This window comes from Corvus moneduloides, chromosome 4, assembly GCF_009650955.1.
Source record: "Corvus moneduloides isolate bCorMon1 chromosome 4, bCorMon1.pri, whole genome shotgun sequence".
Taxonomy (NCBI): Eukaryota; Metazoa; Chordata; class Aves; order Passeriformes; family Corvidae; genus Corvus; species Corvus moneduloides.
Window position 1 is genome coordinate 60,403,831 of NC_045479.1, and position 27,574 is coordinate 60,431,404.

The window sequence follows — 27,574 nt, forward strand, 5'->3', positions numbered from 1 at the left end:
CAATTTGGACTTTAAATCAACTGATCTAAGGCTGACGCCCAGGAATTAAAATTTCACACCAGTATCCTCAGAGATCACAATAAATAAACATTTTTTTAAAGCTGCAGATCTGCTCTCAAAGCTATGAGCCCTTGGATGAGCAGCAGCAGAGGCTGCAGCTTGCCACGCAGAGGGTGGATTCAGGTGCTGCTGATGGAGAACTGGAAGCCAGTCCATTCCCCCTGAGGTGATGCTGGCCATGTAAAAAGTATTTCCTCTCTCCACAAGCCTCCACAGCCTGCTACGGTGACCACTCTTTTGCACTAGTCAAGCACCATCAGGTTCAAGTGAAACTCAAAGGATGTGGTTAAAGTAAGTAAAGGTTTAATGAGCTTCCTATTATTCCCATGAAGTTCAAAATTTGCAAAGTGAATTTCTGAACTTCAAGGAGAGGTGCCCACTAGAGCCCACACTCCCGGCTGAAGCAGAGCAACAGCAGCACCTGATGCATGGAGAGGCAAAGGCTGGGGCCACCCTGCCCTGTGCAGTGGCCCTGCTCAGTTTAAATGACACCATTGTTCACAGTCACTGTTAATAAGCAATCACCAGCCAGGGAGCTAAGTAATTTTCAGATATTATCCATAAGTTGAAACTCAGCTTCCCCCCACTTTTTTTTCTTTTCCAAAATAGTCCTAGGTGCTGAGCACTCTCCAACTAGAAAATCTCAAGGCAAAACACACTCTCAACCTTGTAATTAGAGAAAAAATTGAAAGGGAAAAAAACAACCACCCCAAACCATTTCAGTTCCATTTTTATGGCTAATACGGCTAAACCCAGGAACGGACACGAACGCCTGGGTTTTGCAGGGACTCGGAAGCAGCTGGTGCAGAGCAATTGGTCCTGCTGAAAGAGTCTGAAATCCGCTTTGCTGGAGCTGGGGATGGAAGCAGGGCAGGGGAGTGCAGGGTCCAGCTCAGAGGAGCATTCATGGCAGCTCCTGTCTATGACTGTGCAGGCAGAGACACGGGCACGGCCACATGGCTGCAGGAGCTCTGCTCATCCTGAACCTGCCCAGGATCTGCTTGCCATGGCCTCTTACCCCCAGACCACACCAGTGATCTCCTGACCCCAACCCAGTCTGGCTTTCTGTTTTGTTTTTCACAATCAAATTACTCATCCTGCAACTCTGAACATTTCTACATATATACACAAAACAAAAAACCCCAAAACCAAGCCACAGTCAGAGTTTGCTTGAATTTTGCTATGTGAAAATGCCACAGAGATGCATGTTCTCGGAACAAGCCTTCAGCTCTCACCCAGGGAACGCTGCACTACCCAGCCTTGAAAGTTGGTGTTTTGATGAATTCATGGACCAGCTCTCACAAAACTCCTCTGGAAGGCAGGGAAAGGTGACACTGTCTTTCTCCTGGGCAAGCACTACCAGAAATGCTTTGGAAAGGATGCTAAGCTATGGCAGAAGGAAAAGATGAAGTATTTCACATGCTTTTAACTAAGCCAGCCGAAGTGCATGCCAGTGCTCTAGCAAGGTGTGCAAGGGCAGATGGTGGACAGACCTACACCATCAAACTCTTGCCAGAGCACAAAAGGCAGCAGGCAAAGTCCCTTAAGGTCTCTTGAAGCATTAACTACTAAACATTAACTTGATATGCAAGCATGGACATTTTCTCTAATCAGCAGGACCACTGCCAAGGCCAAATACTAGACACAATTTGCATTCACTGAGCATTGGCAGAAAAAAAGAAGTGTCTTTACAAGACATAACTGTGCACCAATCTGAGAAAGGAAGGCGTAAATAAACCTCCCATAACCCCATCTTCTGGGGTGCCTTTTAAAAACAGAGAGATCTTTACCAGTATCCCCGAACAAGCTGTTTTAATTTCCCATCTTCCCAGAAGAAAGCCGCAGCCCTTGGCTACCTCTGAAGAAACAGAGCAGAGAGCTTTAGTATCATCGCCACCGGAGATGTGACAAGGTGATCACATCCTCCTGCCTCAGTGTTACTGCATCATTACACAAGACATCCTTAGCAACAGATTTTCTCACGGAGAACTCGACAGCAAAAGGAGAAGACAACAGCTGCCTCCCTAACCTTGGTTTTGCCTCTTCAGTTAATCACAGCTGCATTTATACACCAAATATAATCTGCCTCTGACTGTTCCTAAGCAACTACGCCCTCTACTTAGGGTTTGGTTTGTCAAATCAGTGCCTGAAAAGCTTAAAAAGATCTTGCACAGGGCAGGAGGTTTCACCGTTGTGTAAGAGCAAAGGATAAAAATACATCATTTTGACCATCTTTCCTAACCCAAAAAATGGTATTTTCATCTGCTATCTCCCTTTCAGAAAGTACACATCACATTAACATCTGGGTTTCTGTTTCTCTTGGGACACCCATTCATTTTTCCATCCTACACTCACTTTTGCACAATGCAAATAAATGTGACCAAAAAAACTTCCTGCAATAAATTATTGTTTTCTCCAGGACACCCCTGCACATGCTGGTTAAGGTGTTGACAACACGTGGTACGAGGGTCAGCAGTACTGCTCCAACTGCCAAACCTGCTGTGGAGAGAAAGCAAACAGCACACGGGCAACAGATCCTGCATTCACTCTGCAATGCAGTACCTCACATCTGCAAGTTGATCCCAAATTTTCTTCCATTAGCAACCAGCCCTCACACAAGGTTTTTTTTAGATAAAACAACATGAATATGCCACACAAGGAGTTAACACATTAAGCTGCCTGGCTCTTTTATGTGAGAATAGAAAATAACATTTAAAGTTCTGCTACAGAAAGTCAACCGAGATCAGTCTCTCTCTCACCGGTAGTCTGTTCTACACAGATAAGAAACAACAGTTAGGAAAAGCCCAAAGCAGAACCAGTCTGAGCAGAAGTAGGAAACAAACCTCAGAAGGAAATGCCAAAGAGAAATGGGAACCAAAGTGTTTCTCAAGTTGCTGGAGTTTTAATCAATGTTAAAAAAACAAAGCACAAAAGAGAAAATCCCAAACCTGGCTCTCAACTCCAAGGACCTGGCTTCCTTGAACGTTTTTCTCCATAGCCAAATTCAACAGAAGTCTTTCCTTATTTCCCACATTTTATTTACTATTTCATTTCTTTTTAGGAAGCCCTTTGCTTTGCATAGCACATCAGCTGTGTTATTAACACTATGCTCATCAACAAAGTCCAAGTGTCCTATAAAGTACATTAATGGAAGTCAGCAAAATCTGACACCACCACAGAAATTTTTATTTTTCTGTAATCAGTCCTCTTAATTAAAATATTAATTCCATGCTGAGTAAGGCCAGGATCAGCATTATCTTCTAACATTGTTAAACCAGTTTTGCTGAGAAGGAATCATATTAATAATTTTTTACACTGGTGGAGTTAACTGTTCAACCATAGGTGTCTACCAGTGGTTCAGCAGTACCATGATGTTCAGTTTCTCAAAGCACCATTTGCATTAATAACATTCTTTCTCAGTAGCATATTTACAATACAATATTGCTCTCTTCATTTAATTTACAAAACCCTTCAAGAACAGCAAGGATTAGTTCTGCAGATCCTGTCTCATCACCTGTCTGCAGCCATATGATTCGGATTCCCTGAAGTCCCCTACTACCAACTCCCTACCTGGCCTAGCAGGCCTCCCAACTGCTCTGAACTGGCAGCTTCTTGCCCCCTTCTTCCTTTTCCCCCGTCCATTTCCAGGATGTGAATGCTCCCATGGCTCCCACATGAGCAGCACAGGTACAACAAAGATTCCATCAAAGCAATTTCTTTACCAAGAATGAGGCATACAAAGATTTCCTCATTTTTTTACTAGGGAGTCTTGTCTTTTATCAAAACTACAGTCAAAAGCCCTTACTTAGAGGGCTTCCTATTCCAAGTCTAAAAGCTGTGCAGGCTGGAGCACATTCTTGGAGTCCTTGGGCACTTCCACACCAATGCCAGAAGTGACACTTTCACTGCTGGCACAGTGGCTGTGTGATCATACAGAGGAACTCCTCTGCTCCACATGCTTCTTCCACTAAGGAATGGTTGCGGCTGCAGAAAGGCAGTGGCTGTGACCAACATCATGGCTTGGGCTGCATCTTACTCACCAAGTTCTCTCTCATTCCCCTCTTCTTCAGGATTTTCTAGGATCACTCCCCAGCTGTATGAAAGATGTCTTAGCCCTCAGCCCCAGCATTATAAAAGAACAAGAAAAGCCAATCCCCCATTTGCACACTTGAGAGAAACCCCAGCTCTGTTACTGTTCCTCTGTGGCTGCTGCCAGCCCTTCCACACATCCCACTTCGTACTCTTTTCTCCTTGGGGCCTGCAGCCTTCCCAGGGATCACTAAGATGCTTCAGTGGTCACGGGCAGCCACCACAAAGACGTTCAACTTGACCACAAATACCGTGCTGGCAGCAAAACTCCTTCACTCTCCAGATCATCCACGTCACGGGGCTCACAGTTTCCTATGTCTCCATGTGCACTCAAAGACAAAAAATTACACAAATTATTTTGTTGGAGGGTTTTTTTGTAAAGGCTTCATTGTTTTTGCTGCCCATCAGCACTGTCTCAGCATATTGCACAATGTTTTCTTTATTACAAAAAGTCTGTATCAGGCAGGAAGAAAGAAAATTCTCAGGAGGCTAATGTATACTATTTTCTGTAATTAGAGGTAAGTGGTTGCTTGTGTGGCCATCAGGAAGTGGGACCTAGTGAAACAAGAACAAGGTGTTATTAATGGCTTGACCAGACACAGAATCTCCACCCTCCCTCCTCAAAAACACACACTTCTTTATTCTTGAGCATTTCCTGGATGCATTTTACCTGGCCTCTCATATAAATATTATACAAATTTGGTTGCCTTCCTTCCTCTCTCCTCACTCACATAACCTTGCCAACTGGCAAACTTCAACCAAATTTGAGAGAAAGGCAGAGGTCTCAAAAGGATATCTACTGGCTTAAATGGGAAAAATAAAATATAAAATCAAGTAGTTACTAGAGAAGCAATCCTGTTATTGCCTAATGAAGGGAAAGGTGAAGGAGCATCACTGAACCCCTGCAGCACACAATGCCTCTTTTTCAGTGTGCAGGCCAAGCAAAAGGACATGTGAAACCAAAACTGGGACAAGGAGAGAGACCAGGCCTGGGAAACACGTAATTTTTGGAGCAATATGAAAAAATTTAAGAATATAATAAGGACAATGAAGGGAATATAGGACATTTAAGAGACTCAGCTGCATTAATTCAGCTTGTTAGAGAACTCTGCTTCTTTACATTTTAGGTTTTCCAACTATTTTTAAAAGCTGTTGAATCTCTGCTAATGTGCGTATCAAGGGGAGGGTTTATTGCAAATATCTTAAATTCTCCTGGGACCAAGTCCCAAAGCTGTCCTTATCATCCATCCTCAGCTGTACCACTTAAAGAAATACTTAGAGGAAGTTTTTTCCTTACCGATGTGGATCTGTAAGAGCCCAGTCTAAAACGGCAAAAAATAATTTCTGCTACAAATCTTCCAATACCATGTAAAATTCCTGCAATGTCAAACAACATTTAAATTGTCACCAGTAGTAAAAATGTATTATTTATGGAAGCATTACAACAAAGCTATACACCATACTTACACAGGACACAGTGCAGTAAACCCATACATAAAACACTGAGAAATTAACATGAAGAAAGGAAATATCAAGGGCAGGGCAGGGCAGAATTCTAACATTCTGAAATGCATCGAGAAAGCAGAGCTCCCAAGTAAACGCAATTCCCTCTGCCAGCTTTCATGGGTGAAAATACATTGTGAGGGACAGAAACATCTACTTTGAAAAGCAGCTCTTAGTTCAAAGTCTCTTTACTGAGCTCTCTTCCAATGAGAGCCAAGGAAAGAAAGAACTTGTAATCCAGATACCCTCATGTCTTGACCAGTAAGTGAATTCTGCCTTTTCAATTTAGTTTATTCTCTTTGATGAAGCAAATCCAGCAGTAAATTGATAAGGAAAACCTTCCCAATTACTTCAGATGGAAATTTTATCTCAACTTTTGTCAGTGATTTAATTACTGGATCCCAACTATAGGAAATACACAGAATACCAGTATGTGTGTCTGTGTATATATACATAGATATCTATGTATCTATAAACAGATGTAGCCTTGCTCTTCCAGAAGTAAATAAACTATGCTATAGTGTGGTGATGAGATACCTTTATTGTATTTTTATATAAGTTTTCTGTACCCCAGTGGTTCATCCCTACCTTCCCCACTCCTATTCCCAGTTGGTTTGCCCCAGACCCAAGCCGCTCCCCTGGTGCTCCCACATGGTTGTTCTCCTCCCCTTGTTCTGGCTCTTTCCCTATCAATCACCCAAACCCCTCCTGTTGTTCCCGAAGGTTCGGTGTCCATCATCTGAAACCTCCCAATTTACCCTTATATGGTCCCCATCAATCCCCCGAGACCCCACCCCTCTAGATACCTCCCCCTTTGGAAATCCCCTAAACCTCGATGTCCCATTGGGGCATGTGATCCCTTTCCCTCCTCCCCTTGGGGCTATTGGCCCAAGGAAATGTCTATCCTCGTCCATATCCCTCCCTTAGAGATTTCTATTGGTCCCCACTTAAGCCATCCCCATTGTACCACCTCCCTTTAAAAGAGGTTCCCTGGAGCTACTCGAGGCTTGTCTCCTGTGGGTTGCCTCCAGTAAACTTGGATTATCCCGTGTGGCAAGCCTCCTTGCTACTTTTTATCCTCTCCCTCGTCGGGACTGCTGACAGCCACTGTGCCTGGAGCTTCAGCTCCCCCGGGCAGAGCTGAACTCCCGAGGAGCAGCTTTAAAGCCAAGAGCCTCCAGCTGCTCCCCACTCCTGTTGCACACCGCAGGAGCTAGCCTGGGCAGTGGTCAGTGGCGGTCATTGCGACACTATAGTTACCAAAAAGGAAACAAAAGACCCTCAGAACACCAGAAATGCCGCATTGGGACACCAGAACTGAGTAGCTTTCATGACACATTTCAATGCACACAAATGAGCACTTTGTCTTAAACCTGTTAAGAGGACTCCCCTCTAGTTTATCCATAGCAATCACCATGATTTAAAAAAAAATTGTGATAGAACTTTAGAAGAAAGGCACTGATAATCACCTGTAGTTGAAAAAATTCCCCCAATAATGCCACAGAGCCTCACTAAGAACTGCCAAAAAGGCATGTGTTCTTCTGTCACTGTCACCATAAGTGAACTGATGTCGTATTTCATGAATATTCCTGACACCCCATGGCTGCCAGCTGCATGGTTAATTACTCTTTCCTGAAAGAAAAGACAGAAACACTTGTTAGTCACACTTGTTAATTAGTCACAAGAAAACCAGTCTTACAAGAGGGGATGACAAAGAGTTATTTAATCAGAGTTAGCAATGAACAGAAGACCAGAGAATATCAAGGTCACTTTGACCAGTACCTTCTAAAAAGTCAGACACCATGAAGTAGAAATTTACTTTCCTGGTCACTGGTCTGCTGTGCTGCATATCAATATTCACTATTGTGCTTTGGTACTATTCTCTCAAGACTTGCTCACATGGTCCTTTAAACAAAGATTTTTATAACTGGATTGGTGTTGGTACCTATGAGGATAATGCCACAGTCTTGGCCTAGGCTGCTGAACTCCAGCGAGTGCACTGGTGTAATACTTGTCACAACTCTTCCTACTTTATCAGCTACTATGAATCACTTAACTCAGGGTGAAACCTTCATGAGATTTAAGTTGTTGAACAACCTTAGCAATGGCTAAGGTATATATAAAACCAGAGGGTTTATATAAATCACAGAATACCAGGTTGGAAGGCACCTCGAGGAACATCTGGTCCAACATTTCTTGGCAAAAGCCTCTTTTCAAACCTTTTGTCAGTTACGTCATATCAGACAACAGTCACACAGCGAGAAATACACCTCAATAAATAAATAAACACCCCAAACTTGCTGTAACTACCAGGCACCTCAGTCCTAATCTGAGAAATTTCTAGTTTCTTTTCATTTGCCCAAAATCTCAAACCAAAAGACACCAAAGAGGAGAGTGTGGCTGCTATAAATACCTACTTTTATAAAAAGGTTTCAGGAGACAACACCTCAACACAAGCTTCTTTCAAAAGTTTGCTGTCATTTTGTTGTTAGTGAAAAGTGTTGATAAATGTACTGCCATGTAAGTCTGGCTGAAAATATACAAGGACAGCAGAAAAGAACATAACTGACTGAAGACAAACTCAGCCATGCCTAAGCTAGTAAGAACTGAGAAGACAAGATAAGCAGGACTGAACAGAAAAGCAATATATCACAGCTCCATTTCTCTGTAGATGTAACAGTTTGTGCTCGAAAAAACATGCAGACTACAATACAAAATAAAAAGCAGAATACCACTTTGGTAAACACAGATTAGGCAACTTCTTCGGTTAGCTAATACTGTCATAAACCATACTACTTTTTATGCTACCACACCAAAGTTAAAAGGATGTCAAAATCATGTATCAGTAATGATAACGGGTCCCAAAAACTTTGCAATGGCTAAATAACAAAACAAACCAGTGGAGAATGCTTTCCACATTTCAAAGCATGACAACTGACAGCATTTAGAGATGGATGATCAGTCATACTAAAAAGGAAGAGAAGACTGAAGGTAGTTAAACAGAACCTTGCCACTGGCAAAGGAAAAAACTATTTTTTGTTTGCTTTTCCTCTGTTATTTCCCTAAGCCTTACTAGTCTTTTGAGGTCAAATGGTGAAAAAAGAATGTGAAGTTAAAGAGAACACACAAAATCCACCCTTAAAAGAAACAGAATTCTTTTTCTGCAAACCATTTTGATCTGCTTTCAGCTTCTACTGCTGCAGAAGATTTAACTTTTGATTGCTAAAATCTGCTGAAAACAACTAACCTTGCATCAGATAGTTCGGTGAAGCCTTGCTAGAATTAAATCTTTTTAACATAGATAACTACAGTATCTCAAACATCAAGAATAGTGGAGAAGATTCAGCCCACACTTCTCAAACTCTGCCTCCCCGTGTGCCCACCACTGGCAATTAAACCTCACTGCATTCACGTTCTAGCTGTGGCCATCTGACCACCATTTTCCATGTCTGCATACGTGCCTACTTTGACAAAATAAATGCACCAAGGTGTTCAGTGAACAGTTGTTCTTAGCAACCCTTCCCAGCTCATCTAATAAGAGTATTTGGTTCCCTACGATTAAACACAAATAAGCTTTGGAAGGCAACAGGGTTGCCTACTGAGGCAGCAAGAGCAAACAAGTACAAAATGCCACTTTACCTCCATTATTCACAGGCTTTTCTCCCAAGTAAGCTGTGGTTGTAGCAACTTCCATAAAAATACATCCCCACAAAAAACTGAAGAGCCAACTTAGACTGGACAGTTAATTGACAGAACCATCGTTACACAGGAAGAGAGAAAAATTGAATGAATACAAGATTTAAAAAAAAGGAATAATAAATAAGATAAGCTGTTGACTGACATCCAGAGGTCTAAGGAATGCTTTAGTTGTTGCAGATTGCGCAGAGAAAACACAAAGCAGATTGCTAAACCAGCAGGAGGTGGGAGTATACTGCATTGTGAAATTCCTCCTCATTCTCTCTTTAGTCCAGCTTTCAAGAGTTTTGGAGCAAACCTTTCCCTTCGGTGGCCTGCATGTCCGAAGTTGAACATCAAGACATCACCTCTACTCTACTTCCCCTACCTCTGTATTTTCAGAAGCACAATATGGAATTGTGAGGAAATAAAAAATCCTTCTCCCTTGGAGAACATCACAAGCTGCAATACAGTGAACTGCCATCCTACTAATCCCCATATTTTCTTTCAACCCAAGGCTTTCTTCCCACTTCATCTGTCATTTTTAATTAAACTTTTCACAAAGATTTTTTTCTTCGGCTTTTGAATAGAAGATGAAAACAGAGTTCAATCTCTGAAAATAAGACATGTAGCCAGTACACCCAAGGCTTTTTTCCTATTCACAGCAGTCTTTAAAATTAGTACTTTATGATATATGCTATGCTCCATTAACTACCTTTGTTATGGATTCATAATTAAAAGCCTTCCAAAACCCAGAAATGGAAGTTCTCTTGTTTTGAGAGTAATTAAATTTGGTGGTTCAACAAAGGTTAAAAGACAGCTGAGACACTTACTGTGTAATCAGTTTTTCACACAAACTACCTCTGTTTCCATTTCTTACATTCCACAACCAAGTTCATGATATTAAAGTGAGCTGCATCTTTTTGTTTGCTTCCCACACGGATAAAAAGCTAAAGGTGAATTAAATATTTGTAAAGCTACACACTAGGTTACAGACCTAAAACTTGGAGGATTTCACCACCACCACTATTAGCATCCAGTGAAATGGAAATTACTGTCTATTTATCATTAATTTTAATATCAGACTCCAGATCTACAGATGCAAAACATTAATAGAAGTTTGCATGTATCACCAAGCATATATATATATATATATTTTACCATCACTGCTGTATGATAAATCTAGTGTACTAGAATGTTCTACAAACTGTCTCTTCATGCTAGAGTACTATTCAAAACCTTCACATTTGAACTTTTGTCATGAACAATCACTTTTAGATTTTTCATCTCCATGTTTTTTTACTTTCTTCTACTTACCCTTTCTGTTACTGAAAATTGATGAGTTTCTGCTGAAATTTTATATGTATGGAGTTTGGTTGGCACAACTGTGATAAAATACTGGAACATCTGGTTGTCTAGAAGAAAAAAAAAATCTTAACTGTTGAATCAAGAACAGAGGCCATCTGAGATATTCACAAATAAATCAAAGAAATAATAAATCATCTAAGCCATTTGCACTTGGGACATTCTTCAAGGAATGCCAGCACTGCCAAAACTACTTCAGCACCATCTCTACAAACAAAGTTAGTTTCCATGGAAAAGACATATGTCCCATTTATACTCAGAAATTTGTATTTTTCCTATGTAATGAAAAGACTCATTAAGGTCAGGCCACTCAAAGCTTCAAATGAAATGGACAGGTAGTGTTTTCCGGGGCACTAGAACGAGTTTCACATTGTCACACGTTTCATGATAAATACATATCTCACAGTGGTCTGAATAAATTTTAGCCACTGAATTTTATCTACAGTGCTGGAAGTCCTTCTAAACCGGTTACAGCTTTTCTCTCAATTACACTTCTAGAGAATTCTTCCAGGGCCATCAACATGCTCATGCACTTGATTGCTGTGTCTTTGTGCAATTCCCTACGGGAACAAACACCAATTGACTGAAGCAATTTATTTCAACTACACAAAAACCATTCTGGCGGTAATAGCCAAGGAACTGGCTGCCTTTGAGATAACAGCAACTCCAGAAGGTTCTGGGGTTCACTCTCACAGGGAATGCCAGTGATGGGATGAGGCAGATTACTACTCTCCTTTATTTATACATGAGGAAACAAAGTGCTACACAAACCCATCCTGTAGTAGTCTCACAAAATACACTGTGGAAGGGACAAACCAAATACAGGAATAGAATCCAAGACTCCTGGTGCTATTTTTCAAACCAAATCAGGCTTATTTTTCCCCATTATGACAACAGTCAGATCTATGATTCTCAACTGTAACATACTGCTGCAATATGGTCAGACATAGTGTAACTTCAATGTAACACCTGGAAAAAACCACAAATTGTCTTCAGGGAAACAGCATAGAACAGCAGTGCACATATTAGAAAAAAAATGCCCATTTAAGATGTCACATGGATAACTGAACAGGGCATTGCTCACTACCAAATTTAGCCTTACATGCTGCTTGTCAATCACAACATTCATGAAAAATGATAAACTTAAAATGTAACTATTGGAAAACCCTAGAAAACAAGATGCTTTTTAAACACACAACACTTACGATCTGATGCAATTTTTTCTGTTCCATCCAAAGGATTAATAATTCCTGGAATTAGCTCTCCAAATGACAAATGATCTATTCTATGGGAGAAGTTATAGGCTGAAAGACAATACAGAGAAATGAAGCATATTTAAACTATGAGATTCTGTACTTAGAGAATAAGATGCACCCATTTCTGACACGGAAATATTCTAATTAATGCATTTACCAAACACCACTGTACACATCATTGGATCTACCCACATTTCAAAGAAAACTCAAATCCAAATTATTTAACAAAAAAGTTAAATTTCTCTAGAAAAGAGCTTCAAAACCAAATTGTAACTATATTTGAATCAATGGTGGAGCTGAACAGTTATAATTTTATAACAGGGAATTTCTAGTTCGCCAAATACTTACATTATTCTACAGTTCAGGTTCTTGTAAGCAATTGCATTAAAAAGATTAAAATTTCATAAATCAAATGTACAGAAGAAGTATGAGGCAGTTTCCAAGTTACTACACTGCTATTTTGCAAGTACTTAAGATCTATAAAATTATTGAAGTTGTGTTAACATTAACTCATGGGCAGACATTTGGAGGTTTAACCAACTGTAACTGGTTTAACCAAGTTAATTTTTCACAGTAAGTCACCTTTGCCTCACATTAAGTAAGACAGCAACAGACATTTAATATCTAGACTCATAATCCAAAAATTAGGTTTCTAAGGACAAAGGTCAGAAATTTTTAACCTTTTAAAAAGGTCTTCAAGGAAAGACGTAGTTTGGACTGAATACAGAAATTTTAAATGGTGTCTATGTTACAACAAAATATATCTGAAATTCCAGTGTTATCATTACTACAGAAGCAACCTAAAGATAATCCTAATAGTGTTAAATGTATGAAACTAAGTTGCTACTGAATCAGACCATTGCAAAGAATATTCTTCACTTTTATTTTGCAGTGCAATTGCACAGCTAGAGTATCTTTAAAACAACCTAACATGAACTAGGAGACAGCAGTCTGACTGAAATCATGTATGTTGGTATGGAGATGACAGAAGGAACTTACACTCATGGCTTACAAGGGCTGCCAAGTGCGCATGGCCTCGAGGGTGTGGTATTGCCCTGAAGAAAGCAACAAATGTTTTATGAATCCACACAGGACTATGCAGAAAAATTACCTTTCCTCCTCTATTTCAATAAATACTTTATAAAACATGTACATATGCACATATGTATAACATAACATATATGTAACATATACACGTTTTAAAAACTGGTATCTATTGTGTATATCTACATAAAACCCAAATATGACATTTTTATTACTGTCAAGTACAGACAGACTGAACAGTAAGGTCAGAAATCTTGGACTGACAAAAACCCTCTTACAGAAAATTAGTGTCTTGCATTATCAGAAATATCAAAAATACATCAAGTAACTGTGCTTTTGGAAGAGTCACCAAGTCCTACTATATGAAAAGCTGCAGAACTGCTCAAATCACTAACAAAAGTTTGACAATATTTGTTCTATGAGTAAGCAAGTTAACTGCACTCTGTATCTGCTCTCTGACAAAGCAATTTTCAAGAGTTTCCATCCTGTAAAACACTGGAATTCATAATGACTACATTACATGCAGCAATTCACTGCACGGTTTCAGTAATTCATGAAGGAAATTAACTGTGCAAGAAAAGCTATTATGGAAAAAAATACCAAGCATGAGTACAGAAGGGTCAATAAAACCCAGTCATTAACTGAAGTGTAAAAGCACACACACTTATATACATACATGCACTATACAAAATGTAGAAGTCAAGGGATTATTTTCAGGAATTGAACAGAACATACTTGCCCACAGTTATGTGAAAGTTCCCTGCCACTTTATTGACATAGAGATGACCATGAATTCTGCATGCATCTGGAGACTGTAATGAATTATCTTCCCTGTTCAAATAAAAACAACATTGGAAGTACTTGAGAATATTCACTATCTAGCAGAAATAACAGCAGTACAGTTAGATCTCTTTTTCCTAGCATAAAGATCCAGCATTATCATCTACCTGTCCTTACCGTATTCCGGAATTATAGCAAAGATGGCAGAAGGGAGGGAAACTAGTAAAGATCAGTTTGATGAAACCAAGGAGCTTTCATTCATACTTGTATTCAGAGATCTGGCCTACAACACTGGCTTACAATATCTGAACACATGAACAGAAAATATTAGACCATAAGTATATCTGCCCCAAGGATGTTTATTTTCCCACTTCCTTCTACCAAAAATGGCTCCTTGGGAAAATTTTAATGCTACAATGAACAGAACCAAATAAATTTTGGTCACATTAACAACACAGCAAGAAGAGCTTTCAACATTTATTTTTTATGAAAGCTTCCACTCCCCACTCATGTTGTGATGTCCACAACACAAGAATGTATTTCCAAATCTGCTCCTTAGAGGAAAATGAAAACAAAATTTTTTTAAACACATCTCAAGCATAAATACCATTTCAAATATTGCACTAACAAGGAACACAGAGGCACAGAAGGACTTAATTAATCTGAAAACATCAAGCAATTGAGAAAAAAAGATTTTTTGAGCCATCTTCAGGGTTGCCTTAGGAGAAACAATGTATTTGGTCCTCAGACAGGGAGATTACAACACAGAGAGTGTGCATGGCAGCTTTGGTGTCTGTTTTGTTTTATTCAGTATTTTTTGTTTGCTGCTGTTTCTGTTTTTAAGTAGAGAGAATTTCAGCTTTCATGTAGAAAGTGTTTCCCCCGGGGGAAAAAAAATACAATCACATAGCATCTAGATTCAGCAGAACAAATATTCTATGCACTAATATCTCAACATTTGTGGGTAGCTGGAATTAAGTGAAAACAGCAAGGTTTCTCCACACAATCTTATCTTAGACACAGGAATTTACTAATGAAACACATTCGTATTCAAAGATTGATTCATTTAAAACTATGAAGCATTAAGACGAAGGCAATAGTAGCACTGCTTTTAAGAGCTGCTGGACAGAAAGGTAGTTCAAAAAAAGGGCTCTTGTTTAGTATTGGTCTGGCATTTCCAATTCCCATTAAGAAGGAAGCATCAGACCAAATGAAATAAAAAGGTGTGTGCATATATTTAGTTTTGTGTCTGTATATGTACGTGCAAGCACACACACGAAACCTGGAAACCTTCTCCAGGTTGGAAACCCCAGAGGTTTTCATAAAACAACAGCTCTCTAAAGCAAGTATCAAGCACACTACTTCAAAATTCATTAAAAAGCAGCAGGATCTTTTCTTACAACCTTGTCTTCTGGGGGTGGGGTGGAATCATAACCACAATAAAATGTTAAGTCTAATTATATAGGGTTGGAGGAAAGGGGAATAATGACTCAAAATCCCAGTTTTTCTTACCGTGGTGGCAGTGCTGTAGAAGCACTTTTAAAAGCACTTTTGAATATCACATCTTGAAGAGAGTGTTCTTCCTGCAGCCTACTCTGAATTAGTTGAAGCATCCTAAAGATCAGAGACAAGTGTGAAAGCATGCAACAGTAAAACAAAATCTAGCTTCACAATTAATTATTGGCTTCAATTGCAGGTTGCAAATCAAGAAGTTAACAAAGTTGATGACAGTATTAAAGCATTGCATTAAACTTTGGGAATAATATTTTATACAGAATTTAAAGCTCAGGTGTTCACAGCAGTGTGTTACCAAAACACCAGAACTATCCAGACCCCCAAAAAAGCTTCAGTTCTATTACAAGACTATCAGTACAGTGGGCACACACAATGCCAGGCTATTACAGTTTAAGGGATAAACACCGTGTCGATTAAATTATAGGAAATAATTAATTTGTTTCTGCAAGAATATGCCAATTTGTTACTACAGCTCAGCTTTGACATTTAGATATCTATTTTACATACTTGATCCCATAATTTTAACTTGTGCTACCAAGCATTCATTTGGAAACAGAAGCTGAGGGAGTCCATACACCTTGGCTTGCAACTGCCTGACCCAAATCAACAGGTAAGTCCAAAGTAAATTTTCTTTCTCCATAACAGAGGTCTTAAATAATGAGGAAAGCAAAGTAACTTAGTATCTTTTGCAGGTTTGCATTCTTAAATTACAAGCAGGTGCTGGTAGACCCAAGACATAGCTGAGTCATGTAGCTCTGGTGTACTTCAAAATCCCTTCCAGTACAAATAATACAAACATAAACATGCATCTCAGTGCTTTACCTTTGCAATTCTTTTTGTTGTGGGGTGAGCTCAAATACTACCTGAAACAAAAATAACACATCTAATAAAACACACAGAAAGCACCCTTTCCATGAAACCCAGAAGAGAATTGGGGTGTGGGAATAGTTATAATCAACTTCACACTTGATAACACAGACTAGTTTATGAAAGCACTTTGCAGTTTAAAGAATACATTTTGTGTTCAAGTATAAAAATTTCCATCCCTTCCCACCCTGAATTGCAAAGGAGCAATCTTTGGAAGACAGGGGTCCAAGTGCAGGTTGTTTATTTCTAGGATCATCCCACATGAAGAACTAAAGACAAGCCAACACACCTGCTATACTTCATCAGCATTAGAGGATCACTAGTAACATCTGTTCACCAAGTTGGTTAAGGCAAATGTACTCAGTAAATTCAATTGCAATTAATGCTCAAATGTACTCAGAAGCTATGGCCAAAAGAGATCAACAACAGAATGTTTCTCTAAGAGGTTGGTGGAGAAAAAAAAAAACACAAGCAAGTGAACTGGCCCCATAGTGCTTTGCACCAAAAGGAATTCAGTTTCTAAATAAAAAGGTAAGAATCAACTTACTGGTTCATAGATTAACCCATCTGCAGAGGCAACCATTGTTTCTGCTAAATCCAGAACATCAGCCCCCACATCTATTTTAAACAGGGAGAAATATTAAGTTGCACAGATGATCAGAGACAAGCAAAAAAAAAAAAAATCAAGTAGAAAGTTTCACAGTACAGTGGTAAACTTCAGTATATGTTATTGTTCCTTCAACCTATTTAACCTTCAATATGAGCTGATGGACATTGACCAAAAAGTCCTCAGATCCGCAGTATTTTCTCACTGATTTTTAACACCTACAGAGAAGTTGTATAAACCATACATACAAGCTTTCTAAGATCTGCTATGCATAAATATTTTCTCCTGTTTTACAAGCACTGAATAGAGACCAAAAAAACCCCCAAACCCACTGACGTATCATACAATTAATGCAAGGTTTAAACTAGCCAAAAAAAGTGAGTCCTGAAAATTTGCTTGCATTCCTGGTAGAAGTAGTATTCTCTCTTCTCTCAGTCCAGGACAAGCAAGACTGAACACAATAATGGTTCATTACCTAAATGATGTCAGAATAATAATAAGTATTGCCTTTAATATGGAAGGCATCCCTCTTATGTTCATGAGGGTGAAATTATGTGATGGTTTCAGTGCTGTTAAACAGCAGACCAGCTTAATATAGCCAAGGTTCATAAATAAATAAAAATTGTTATAAATTCCTGCTGCTGAGTTGTGTCTCACAAACTAAGAAGAGAGTGGAACAACAGATCCTGTTCCTGCTGACAGACAAAGCAAGGTTCTGTGAGATGCGAGTGAGATGACACAGATATTCTTCTTCACATTTCTTACCAATTCTTTCAATGAGTCATGCCATTAAGATCACTACATGCCATTAAGATCAGAAGAAATGACACTGGTAAAATATTTTGAACGGTATCCAACTACATTGTGAGCAAGTGTGTTCTCTAAAGAGGCTCTGAAGTGTTTAAAAACCTTCATTGATGGAATACTTACACTGACACCTCATGGCAACTGTAATATCAATATTGATCCTTAATTTACTGGAAAGAAAAAAAAAAGGCAAAAATCTATTAAGTAACACTGAATAAAAGGATCAAGAAAAAAATCTCAGACTACTTGCAGAAACACAGTCAAGTACCACAATCTATACCAATAAATATAAAGCTGTTTAAAATGTGAGTGAAGCAACATGGATTTTTGGAGCACATTAAAGCATTTGTAACTTAAGAGATAACCTCCATCACACCAAAAGTCTGATTGTGTGGCATTCCCCAATGTTCTGGGCATTTCCTATTGGTTTTCATGTTAAGTTTCACAAAAATCACCTGAACTATAAGGAATAAATCTCCCCACTATAGTCACAGGATTCTGCTCTCAGGGAGCTTCCTCTGGGACTTAGCTGGCCACAAGCAAATCGCATAAGCAAGGGATTCAACAATGGCTCAACTTGGGGTCAGACAGGGTCAGTAGAGAGGAGACGTCTCCATTGGTTCAAATTGTCAAGAACCACAGGCTGAGTGATTAGCCCACAGTCAAACTGGGAGATGTGTAGCAGGACATATCCCAAATCCCGTAACAGTCTCTTAACTGACAGACTACCCTTCCCGTGTGATAGCTTCACTTGGGATATAACCCACTTTAGCAAAGACCTAAATGTGAAATCCCAGCTGTCTGAACGGATTTACTATTATCCGAGTTTTTGATGCATCTCCTTTTTCTTTTTTTTTTTCCTCCATCACAGAAACCTTTGTTATTTCTGATGTACAAGACATCCAATTAATATACGTATCTTTAGCTTGTTACCACAGCAACTACTTAAACAGCTTTTAAAGTTATTTCAGTTCCAGACACATGACATTTAAAGGTGTTCAGGGCACAAAATCTGCATTAACTTCACAGGGACTCAGCTCTGGAAGAAAGGCAAACACAGTCCAGAGAGGCACATGAAACCATCAGCAAACACATCTTCAGGGGGGCTGTAACTGGAGACAAAATCAGGAGCAACCTCTAGATAATGCAGACAAATTCTGAGGTTCACCTCCAGCAGCACAAAGTATAATGGCAACATACTAACTGTATGCACTAGAGAAAGCCTGGTGCCAGCGTGTGGGGGATTTATCTACCAGATGTAGAGTTACATCTTACAGTGTTCTCTGAATTGTTAGCAAATAATTCCTAAGGGAACTCCTTCAATAACAAACCTATACTATTTTAACTTCTTCATTGCAGAATTGCTCAATTTATCTTCTTCACAGATTACATAAAAGAAAAAACCCCAAATCAATCAACAGAAGAAAAATCAAATCTCTGTAGTATTTAATCTGTAATTTCAATTATAAATTGCTTTCAAGTCACATGAACATTTTAAATCTCTTCTTTCCTGAAATGCAGGCAACTAACATTTTGAAAAGAATTATAACAAATAATGTTACCTAGTAAAATCCTTGTCTACTTCATATTCATATTTCATCCATGTGTCCCGGTACACCATGAACTCCATTATAGTCAGGAAAGCGATTGTTGTAAATGCTATCAGAGAAACTGGTCAGAGGAAAAAAAAGTAGAAATTCAGACTGTGAGAAATACTATTCAGAAACATAAGCAGAACAAAATTCTAACAATTCCAGAAGTTGAGCATTACCAGTACAACACTAGTATCTTTGATTTATAAATCCAAAAACTACTCTTAGAGAGCTGTTTTCATACCAGTAGTATTTGTTTTTAAACAGGAGTGGAAAAGAGGAAGTCCTACCTTTGCATCAAAAAACTACTTTTTAAGTATAGTCAAATACTGGAATGATTAGGAGGTTGTGAAATCCCTGTACGGAAAGTTTAAGAACAGGCTATATCCTCCTCCACATATAAAACGCACACAAATCATTGTCAGGGATGGTCTAGGAAAACTCAAACCTAACCTCCAACACGAAAGAAGAAGGTAGTGCACCTTGAAATCCCTTCAAGCCTCCACTTGTCTACAAGTTAAGTTTTTATAACAATTTTTTTATATCAAGTTTTAGACTCGAGAAGCTAGCCGACAAGAGAAATAATATGCATTATATTACTTATGTATAGCTGCACAGTCATGACTCCCACCCCAATATTTCAAACAATTTTCCCTCTGGCAACAAGCAAAAAGCAGCTATTCATTCTACCAATAAGTGAAGAACTTGAAATTATTTTTAGGATGAAAACTAATTGGTGTATTTTAGTGGTACATGTGCTTCACTTATCTCCAAGGCAGCCTACTCATCACATTTGCAAAGTTGTACCATGCAATGGGAAGATCACCCTGCTGCACAGTCAGAAACACAGTAACAGATGCGCAGAAGCACCTGCTGTGTCCTTTCTATTAAATCATGGCTTTTGTAAGCTTGAAAACACTTCAGATAGGGAGCATAGTAGCAATTTGTACAGCTTATTGGCACTGTAGATTTTTTTCATCTGCATTCTGTGGAGTATCTCTATGGAATCTGTGAAGGGCAACTTGAGAAAAGCTCATTGTTGATAGGCTTCAGCTCACTATACAGTGGTCCACAGGCCAGAGGTGGGAGCAGGGAATAAGAGCACTGTTCTTGGGGATCAGGAAAGAAGCTGTTGACAGCTGCATTGATCAGCAACGTTTCCAGTTCTAGCTTTCAGCTGACACTATGTAACAATCCCATATATAAAACGCTTCATGTCAACTGCACTAGACAGTTAATTATTCTAGCTCTCAATTGTTTTTTGGAGCCAGTAGGCTGGACTCACCCTGGCTATGCAAGAAGAAAGCTGGAGCCATACAGGCTGTCCAGAGCAACACAAACACAATTAGAGCCATAGCTGCTTTCTGAATAATTCTCAGCAAAGGTATGTGTGAATCTGAACAGGAAAATAAACTCCTGTAGAATTTTCTTTTCCGAAGGGTCTCCCAGCCCCAGAGCCTCCCAGACCCTTCTCAGCCTGTTTGAGAGACCAGTACTTCTTTTGCAATGAGTTTGAAGGCAGTGGAAGTTTGAGAATAGAGTCCTGGTATGTGTTAGATCCCTATCACACCAGAAAGTAAGCCTGACACTTTAATCCTGAACGAAACAGGAATACAATTATTCAGATTTCATAATGGCACAGAAAAAGACAATTCTATATTGTCATTTATAAAGTTACTGGGATAAAACCAAAGAATGTTAAAGTAACTTCTGGTGTTGAGAAATCCTTAAGACACCACTCACCGAAGCAAAGTTCTCATGAAGGATGGTGCTATACTACAGAAAAGGATTTTTTAAGTATTTGGTGGTTTTATGCAAATTACACCATAGAAACAACACACTTGTTTCCTCAGGAACTGGGACTAACATTAACAAAGAGTTATTTAAACACTTCTTAGAGATTATTCTATATACAATAATCCTTTAATTATTAACAGTGCACTTGAGGAAACAGCAAAGTAATATAGATCCTTCTGATACTTCTACGTTACAAGTGGCATAACAACTTCAAAGGCTTATCTGTAGGTTGCAACTGCTTCTTGAACTTTTTATTCAACTGAGTTTCAGGCATAATCACAGATGAGAGATATTTTTGTCCTCCATTTCTAAGTGCTAGCAGTTTCCATCTGCAAATAATTCCAATAGTCCAAGAGATAAAGTCACTGCTTCCAGATCAGGCTTCCTGTAACTCAGCTCAGCTTAAAGACACAATTTTATGATCAGATACATAAGGATAGGCCTTTTTCACAGCTACAGCTTTTTCAGAGAAGCTCAAGTAACTAATAGGGACAGTACAAGCACATGTCCTGGATTAAAGTGTTTAGTTCTTCAAAGGGCTTTCCTTACTCTTAAAATCAAGTACACCTTCAAGACAAAAGCTTTAGAAAACTGCTCTTCATCCTGATGCTCAATTTATCTGCCTCTAGAGAAAATTTTTCTTCTTTTGCAAAAGCATAGTGTTGAATCCCACCATCATTTTAGCTCATGCTCACTCAGTCTCACCCAGAAACCTGACACCAAGAAAAGAACTTGGTGAGACAACAAATGAGAAAGTTTTATTACAGCCTTGGCACAGGGCACTTCCAGTTGCAACTGGTTAGAGTTTGTACTTCCAACCTTTACATTGGGCTGAGTCTCACCAGCTTTAGACAAAAATCTCCCTTCAGATGAATGATGGATGCATCTGTCTGGATAAGATATTATGTCTTTACTTCAAGGGGGTGAGCTCTGTCAGTCCACCAAAGAATTCAAGAAACCAATTTTGGCTAGTTTCAAGTGAACACAGATGCCTGTCTTCCTTGTGCTGAAGTTTCTGTCAATATCAGCATCTCAACAAGGCCTACCTGTGCCTCCACTTGCTGAAGTCTCCACATAGCTTTCAGGAACCTTTGGAAAGGCATCCAATTCTTTCATCAAATTCAAGGTCTTCTTCCGATTCAGTCGCCTCATCTTCAGAACACTCCTCCACCTCCTCCTTCATATATTCCCTCTAATTTGAGAATAAATTGTTGTGATTAAAAGACACAAGCACTATGGCTCAAACTGACTGGCTTTAACATAAAGCAATAATAATGCCATTAAAACCCCAGAAATATGTTTTCAAGAAACACACTCTAGACAACTGGATGGTCATTCTTGCTTCAACAAAATGGTTAAAGTTGGCCTGGACACCGCTGCTTACAGTCCAGCCACATCCAGCACATCCACCATTTAATTATGATGATTAATGTCTTTCTCAATTAAGTTCTTTTTGGTAGTGAATATATTGCATTTTAAATTTAAAAGAAAATTTGAACTCCATCTTGAAGTAAACTTGCTAAACAGACCTGACAGCGCATAGAAGTCACTGACTTAGGAGGAAATATGTAATAGGCTGCATAAACTTCAGAGGATATCAGACTGCTCTGGGCTCCTACATTTGGCCAATGTGGCCACAAACTATATCCTAAAAAAAAAAAAAAAAAAAAGTGCATTTTGCATTTTCACAGGTGTAGAATATTATGATCATAAAATGAACATTTTTTTCCTCTAAAAAAATACCTCCCAAAGCAAGCCACGGATCAAATCCTAACTCCATCCTTCAGAATCATTTCTGTCCATGATCTCTGCTTGGAGTCATATCAAGCAGCAGGATGCTGAGAGAAGCAGCCTTCCCAGAAAATACTGTCTTGAACCATTTCCAAATCATGGCAATATGCTCACAACCTGGTCCTGCCAATATGCCACAAGTTTAACAAGTTGACACTGTTGTTTTTCTTCTGGGGAACTGCTGAACTTCACCCTGAATTTCAGAAGCTAAGAAAACCAACATGCATTTACTGCATTCTGAGAATGTCATCTTATTGTTCCCTATTTAAACACTATAAGGTGGGCAAACTAACTCACACTGCTAACACAAGACAGTTATCATCACCGTCTTGTAGAGAAATTTGTGAACTCATCTCCCCTGTTTCAAGAGAACATCAAGTCTCTGGCATCCCAGTGAAATTACTCAAGATATATTCCCTGCTCTGCCCCTTCCTGGTGTTGAGCAGGCTTTGTACCATGTAGTAACAAAGCAATAGGCTCTACTGGAAATTAAAGTTCACACAAGAAAAATCATCTATACCTGCAACTTTCTCATTACACAAACTGACTTCAGACACAGACTCTGCACTTGGCTAGGCTGCAGAGATCAACAAAATGGTACCGTGTGTGTTGCAGAAGATTCAAAGGGACCACAGTTGGAGTGGGCAGAGAAGACAGGCACCGGAACAGGCTTTTGGTTATACAGCATAAAAAAGAATCATCAGGAAGCAAGGTTCTGTCCTCACTACACCACATAACCGTTTTAAAGAATTAACTCAAGAGTAGCTCAAGAAAAAGTTGGAAAACTTCAGAGCACAGATAAGGCAAAGCAGCTGCTTGGACACGACGACTGAAGTCATAACATTCGTTAACACAGAGGAAACACCAGCGGGGCTTGCCTGTTATCCTACACACGTAGCAATGAAGCCAACACAGCACCATTTCATTTTCCGCATATCGTCCCTGTTATCGTATGTGTAACAGCACACCGTAAAGAGGCACAAGATAAACACAGGAAACTTGAGAGCACTTTACTAAAAAACTTTCTAAATCATCCTGCATCAGTAAGCACGTGGATTTTTGTAATCCAGCTAGAAGTATGCAGTCTGTTCATTGGTTTCTTTAATCCCACACAGAATCACTTTCAGCTACAAACCCAGATGGAGACCTGATCCCTTCCCCCTGCCCATCTCCACACACGTACTACAGAAACGCCAAAAAAACTTGGAGTCCATTGCTATGAAAGTAAGGGATTATGAATGCAAGAGCCAATTGCGTTAAGAAACGTTATAATTATTATTACAAGCTAAATAAGGGACAAAGCACAGCACAAATGCCACTCGAGACCAGAGGCCCGCTCGAAGCCACGGCAACTCCGACACACCCGAGGGGCTCGGGCGGTTTTCGCTTCCTTGGATAACTTGGCAACACAGCCGCTACCGGCGCGTCCCAACACCCGCTCCCACGGGCGCGGAGCAGCCCCACGCCTGAACCCCCTCCCGGGGCCTCGGTCCCGGCTGCCCAGGCCGAGGGAGGCTCCGGCCGCCAGCTCGGAGCCCACACACCTGCGCGGGCCACAGGTGCTCCCGGCCTCCGCCAGGCACCGGGCAGCCGCGGGACGGGACAGGCCGCGCCCCCGCCGTCCCCTACCTCTCGCTTCTGCCGCCGCTGCCCAGCGCCGCGGGCGAGGCCAGTCCGGGAAGACGAGCCGCAACGCGCTGCCCGGCGCCCGCCCCGCTGAGCATGGCACCGCCGGCCGGGGCGGGCTCGCTCCGCCGCCGACGCCCGGCGGGAGCCGCGGGCCGACGGGAGCGGCGGCGCGCCCCGCCCGCCCCTGCGCGCATGCTCGCAGCCCCTCGGGCATGCGCCGGGATGAGCAGGAACGGGCGCACATGGACACAGCGGGGGCCGTGCCCCGCCCCGCGGCACCCGGGGAGCGGCGGCTGCCGGCCCCTGCCGGGGAGCGGAGCCGCGAGCAACCGCGGGCCGAGCCTCCGGAGCCGCAGGGAGTGCGGTCCCACGCCGCTCGCAGGGCTTCCTGCACAGCTCCGCAGCCGGTCCCGCAGGCGCGTGGGGTCCCGGGCATGGCAATGCCACCCCCGCCGTGACAGAAGGGACGTGCTGCTCCGGAGAATCTGTGACCCTGCGAGGTACTGAGCGATCGTTTAAAGCGATGTGTATCAAGCACCTTCCAAAGCAAACTGATTAACGACTATCACGTGGCTTACAGTGTTAATACTGGTTTGGACACTGAGAATATAGAAGCAGGCAGCATTTGAAAAGAGGCAGTATCTTGGATTAACGTTGAAGGAAAAGACTTTAAGGCAGTGGGCTACAATAGTGGGGAAGGAAAGATTTTAAACACACAAGCCATCGTCAGACCTGAAATGAAGAAAGTAAGAGGGCTCATGTATACCCAAAATCTCAGTCCTTTTCCCTGCGCTGGTGGAGTTAACTACTAGGCACTGCCTCGCCACAAGCTTTATGCCTTAGTATCTGCAGCGTTAGTTTATCTCCCGATTTTTCCTTACAATCTTAGCAGCTCTCTCATTCTCTGTGCCAGGGTCTCCAGTAGGCTTTATGTCTGTGATGGTACCAAAACAGACATACCAAGTCGATTATCGTGGGGTTACTTTATGCTACTGCCACCCTGCCCAGAGCTGACCCATCCTAGACACTTTACAGCCAAAAAGGGAGCTCTCCCGATATTTTCCAGGAAGTACTAACATCTTAGATGATATCAAAATGATTTAAGAAAAATTGCTCCATATAAAGTTTAAAAAATATATATACTAACATTTATAGTCATAGATTGGAAAAAAAAGAGACTGAAGTATTTTTGGTAACGAGGCAAGCAAATAAAACCCATACTCTAGAAACACAGATAGTGGTGAATTCCACAACATTAATTCAGATTTGCTCTTTTTAATGGTTTAGAGGAAAGGGTAGATACATGACAAACAGTTTCAGTAGCATGCCAAAGTATACACAATTTGCATTAAACAACTTTTTGGGTATCTACAGCATTTGACAATGAAAGGAGCCTGAAATGAGAAAGGAGTACAAACAGATTCAGAGTATTTTTTGCTTTTTAGGGATAGGCAGGAAGGAAACAAAGCATGCAGCAACATGCCAGTGTTCTCACCGAATTCTGATCAGTCTGTTTCTATCATTTTAGCAACTATAATAACAACTGGATCAGACAGAAAGAAAAAAGGCGGGGGGGGGGGGGTATGATATTACAAGAGATAAATACCCAGGCTAAAAATATGTTTATCTGTACATTTGTTCCCTCATCTCAGAAAGAGCAGGCAGCTTTAGCTACAGCACATTAAGCTCTTACATTGACATGTTTAGGTCCTAGGGTATTATTCAGCAGCCAGGAATTTTTCTGGCTAAACTCTGTTTTCTCTTGAAATGCTCTCAGCACTGAGGCTCGGGAAGGAGAAACGGATCGATCTGGTTATTAGCTGTGCAGAGATGCTCAACAGATGTTCTCATGGGCAAAGCAATCTTGTCTGCTCACAGACAAACGTGGGCTCAGCCTTAGTGCTCAACACCACACTGAGATGCCTCTTACAGAGAAGTGGCACGGGACAAAACTGCTTGCAGTTTTGCACCACTAAAGTCCTATTTGTAACTACAGATGTCTCCATGAGATTTTATGAAGGAAAATACAGAAAAAAAATCAGAATTTGGGAAAAACAGAGAAAAATTATATAGTGATAACCCTGTCCATTACAATAACACAATATATTCGACTCCGCTGTGCTAAAGAGACATAACAGTGATTGTACTGCACCCATCAAGTACCAGACTACTCCAAACCGTGCTCCTTTCCTTATGCCCCTGTGCGTTTTCTGCTCTCCTTATGACACCTAAGACGTGGCAGCCCCTAAGCATCTACCAAACAACCTCAGGGAGCCTGATGAGGAGGAAGAAATCCAGCTGCCAACAGCAAGTCATGCAGGTGAGCCCTACGGGCTGCCCCGCAGCTGCTGCTTTACACATTTGTTTCAGTTCGGTCTTTAACAAGCTCCGAAAGCACCCCGAGACTTAAATGTAGCCACCTATGCAAAAACACAACTGTCTTCCCCCAAAACCCAGCACGTCTAAACACTGGTGATTTATGAAGTCCCTTGATGTGTGCAAAGAGAGGAAACCACACATCTCATATCCGTACAGTTTAGCAAACCACAAATTAAGTAGGACAGAAAAAAAATTCCCAGCAGTACTGGGCTATGAAGAACATTGATATCAAAGACAATAACAAAGAGGACGGTAGTAGACCAAACAAGAGAAACAAATGTAAACATGCACAGATGTCGCCCACCTGCGCTTCAACACACTTCAAGTTGTAGTTAAAATGCTGAAAACCGTGTGCAGGATACACAAACTAAAGTTAAAAACCTGGATAAAGCATGTCGAGACTAAACACAAGCCCCTATCTATCGCTTACTGCTGCTACAGTCGCCGGCACAGGTGGTTCATGATAGCTGAAAAAGCATTTTGCTAGCGCGAAAGGGCGAGGGAAAGGCTAGATAGCAGAAGCGGGATCGGCCGGGAGCGCCTGCAGGGGGTGAGGCGAGGCAGGGATTCAGAGCAGAGAGAAGCCGCTTTACCGGAACGTGGAGGCATCGAGGTGGCATTTAGAAAGGAGAAGGAGGAGCAGAGGAAACACAGGTGCAGAACAGCAAATACGGAGATGAGCGATGGGAGTGGCTAGAAAGGGGGTGGAGGAGAAGAAAGTCCTGGAGGTTGAGAGGTGAGGACTGGAAAGATTGGATAGCGTGAGGGGCGCCAGTGAAGGGACGACGAGGGCGGAGAGCGGCGGCCGTACTGTCTGT

At 40.8% G+C, this 27,574-nt stretch overlaps 1 protein-coding gene across 4 annotated transcripts; it reads right to left on the reverse strand.

Annotated features, from left to right (window-relative positions):
- Nucleotides 1-2,940: 2,940 nt before the first annotated feature.
- Nucleotides 2,941-27,574, reverse strand: ERGIC2 (ERGIC and golgi 2). 4 transcript variants are annotated; one of them, XM_032107685.1, is made up of 15 exons: nt 24,378-24,512; nt 22,487-22,605; nt 22,004-22,149; nt 19,131-19,239; nt 17,692-17,738; nt 16,702-16,772; nt 16,110-16,150; nt 15,285-15,386; nt 13,728-13,823; nt 12,948-13,003; nt 11,898-11,996; nt 10,645-10,742; nt 7,122-7,284; nt 5,447-5,526; nt 2,941-4,704 (listed from the first exon to the last, which is right to left on the reverse strand). In XM_032107685.1, exons 3-15 carry the CDS (start codon nt 22,107-22,109, stop codon nt 4,639-4,641), a joined length of 1,134 nt encoding a protein of 377 aa, XP_031963576.1. In that variant the 5' UTR covers nt 22,110-22,149; nt 22,487-22,605; nt 24,378-24,512; the 3' UTR covers nt 2,941-4,638. The 4 variants fall into 4 exon arrangements, with proteins under 4 accessions (XP_031963576.1, XP_031963577.1, XP_031963575.1 ...); XM_032107686.1 differs by lacking the exons at nt 22,487-22,605; nt 24,378-24,512 and adding an exon at nt 27,350-27,574; XM_032107684.1 differs by lacking the exon at nt 22,487-22,605.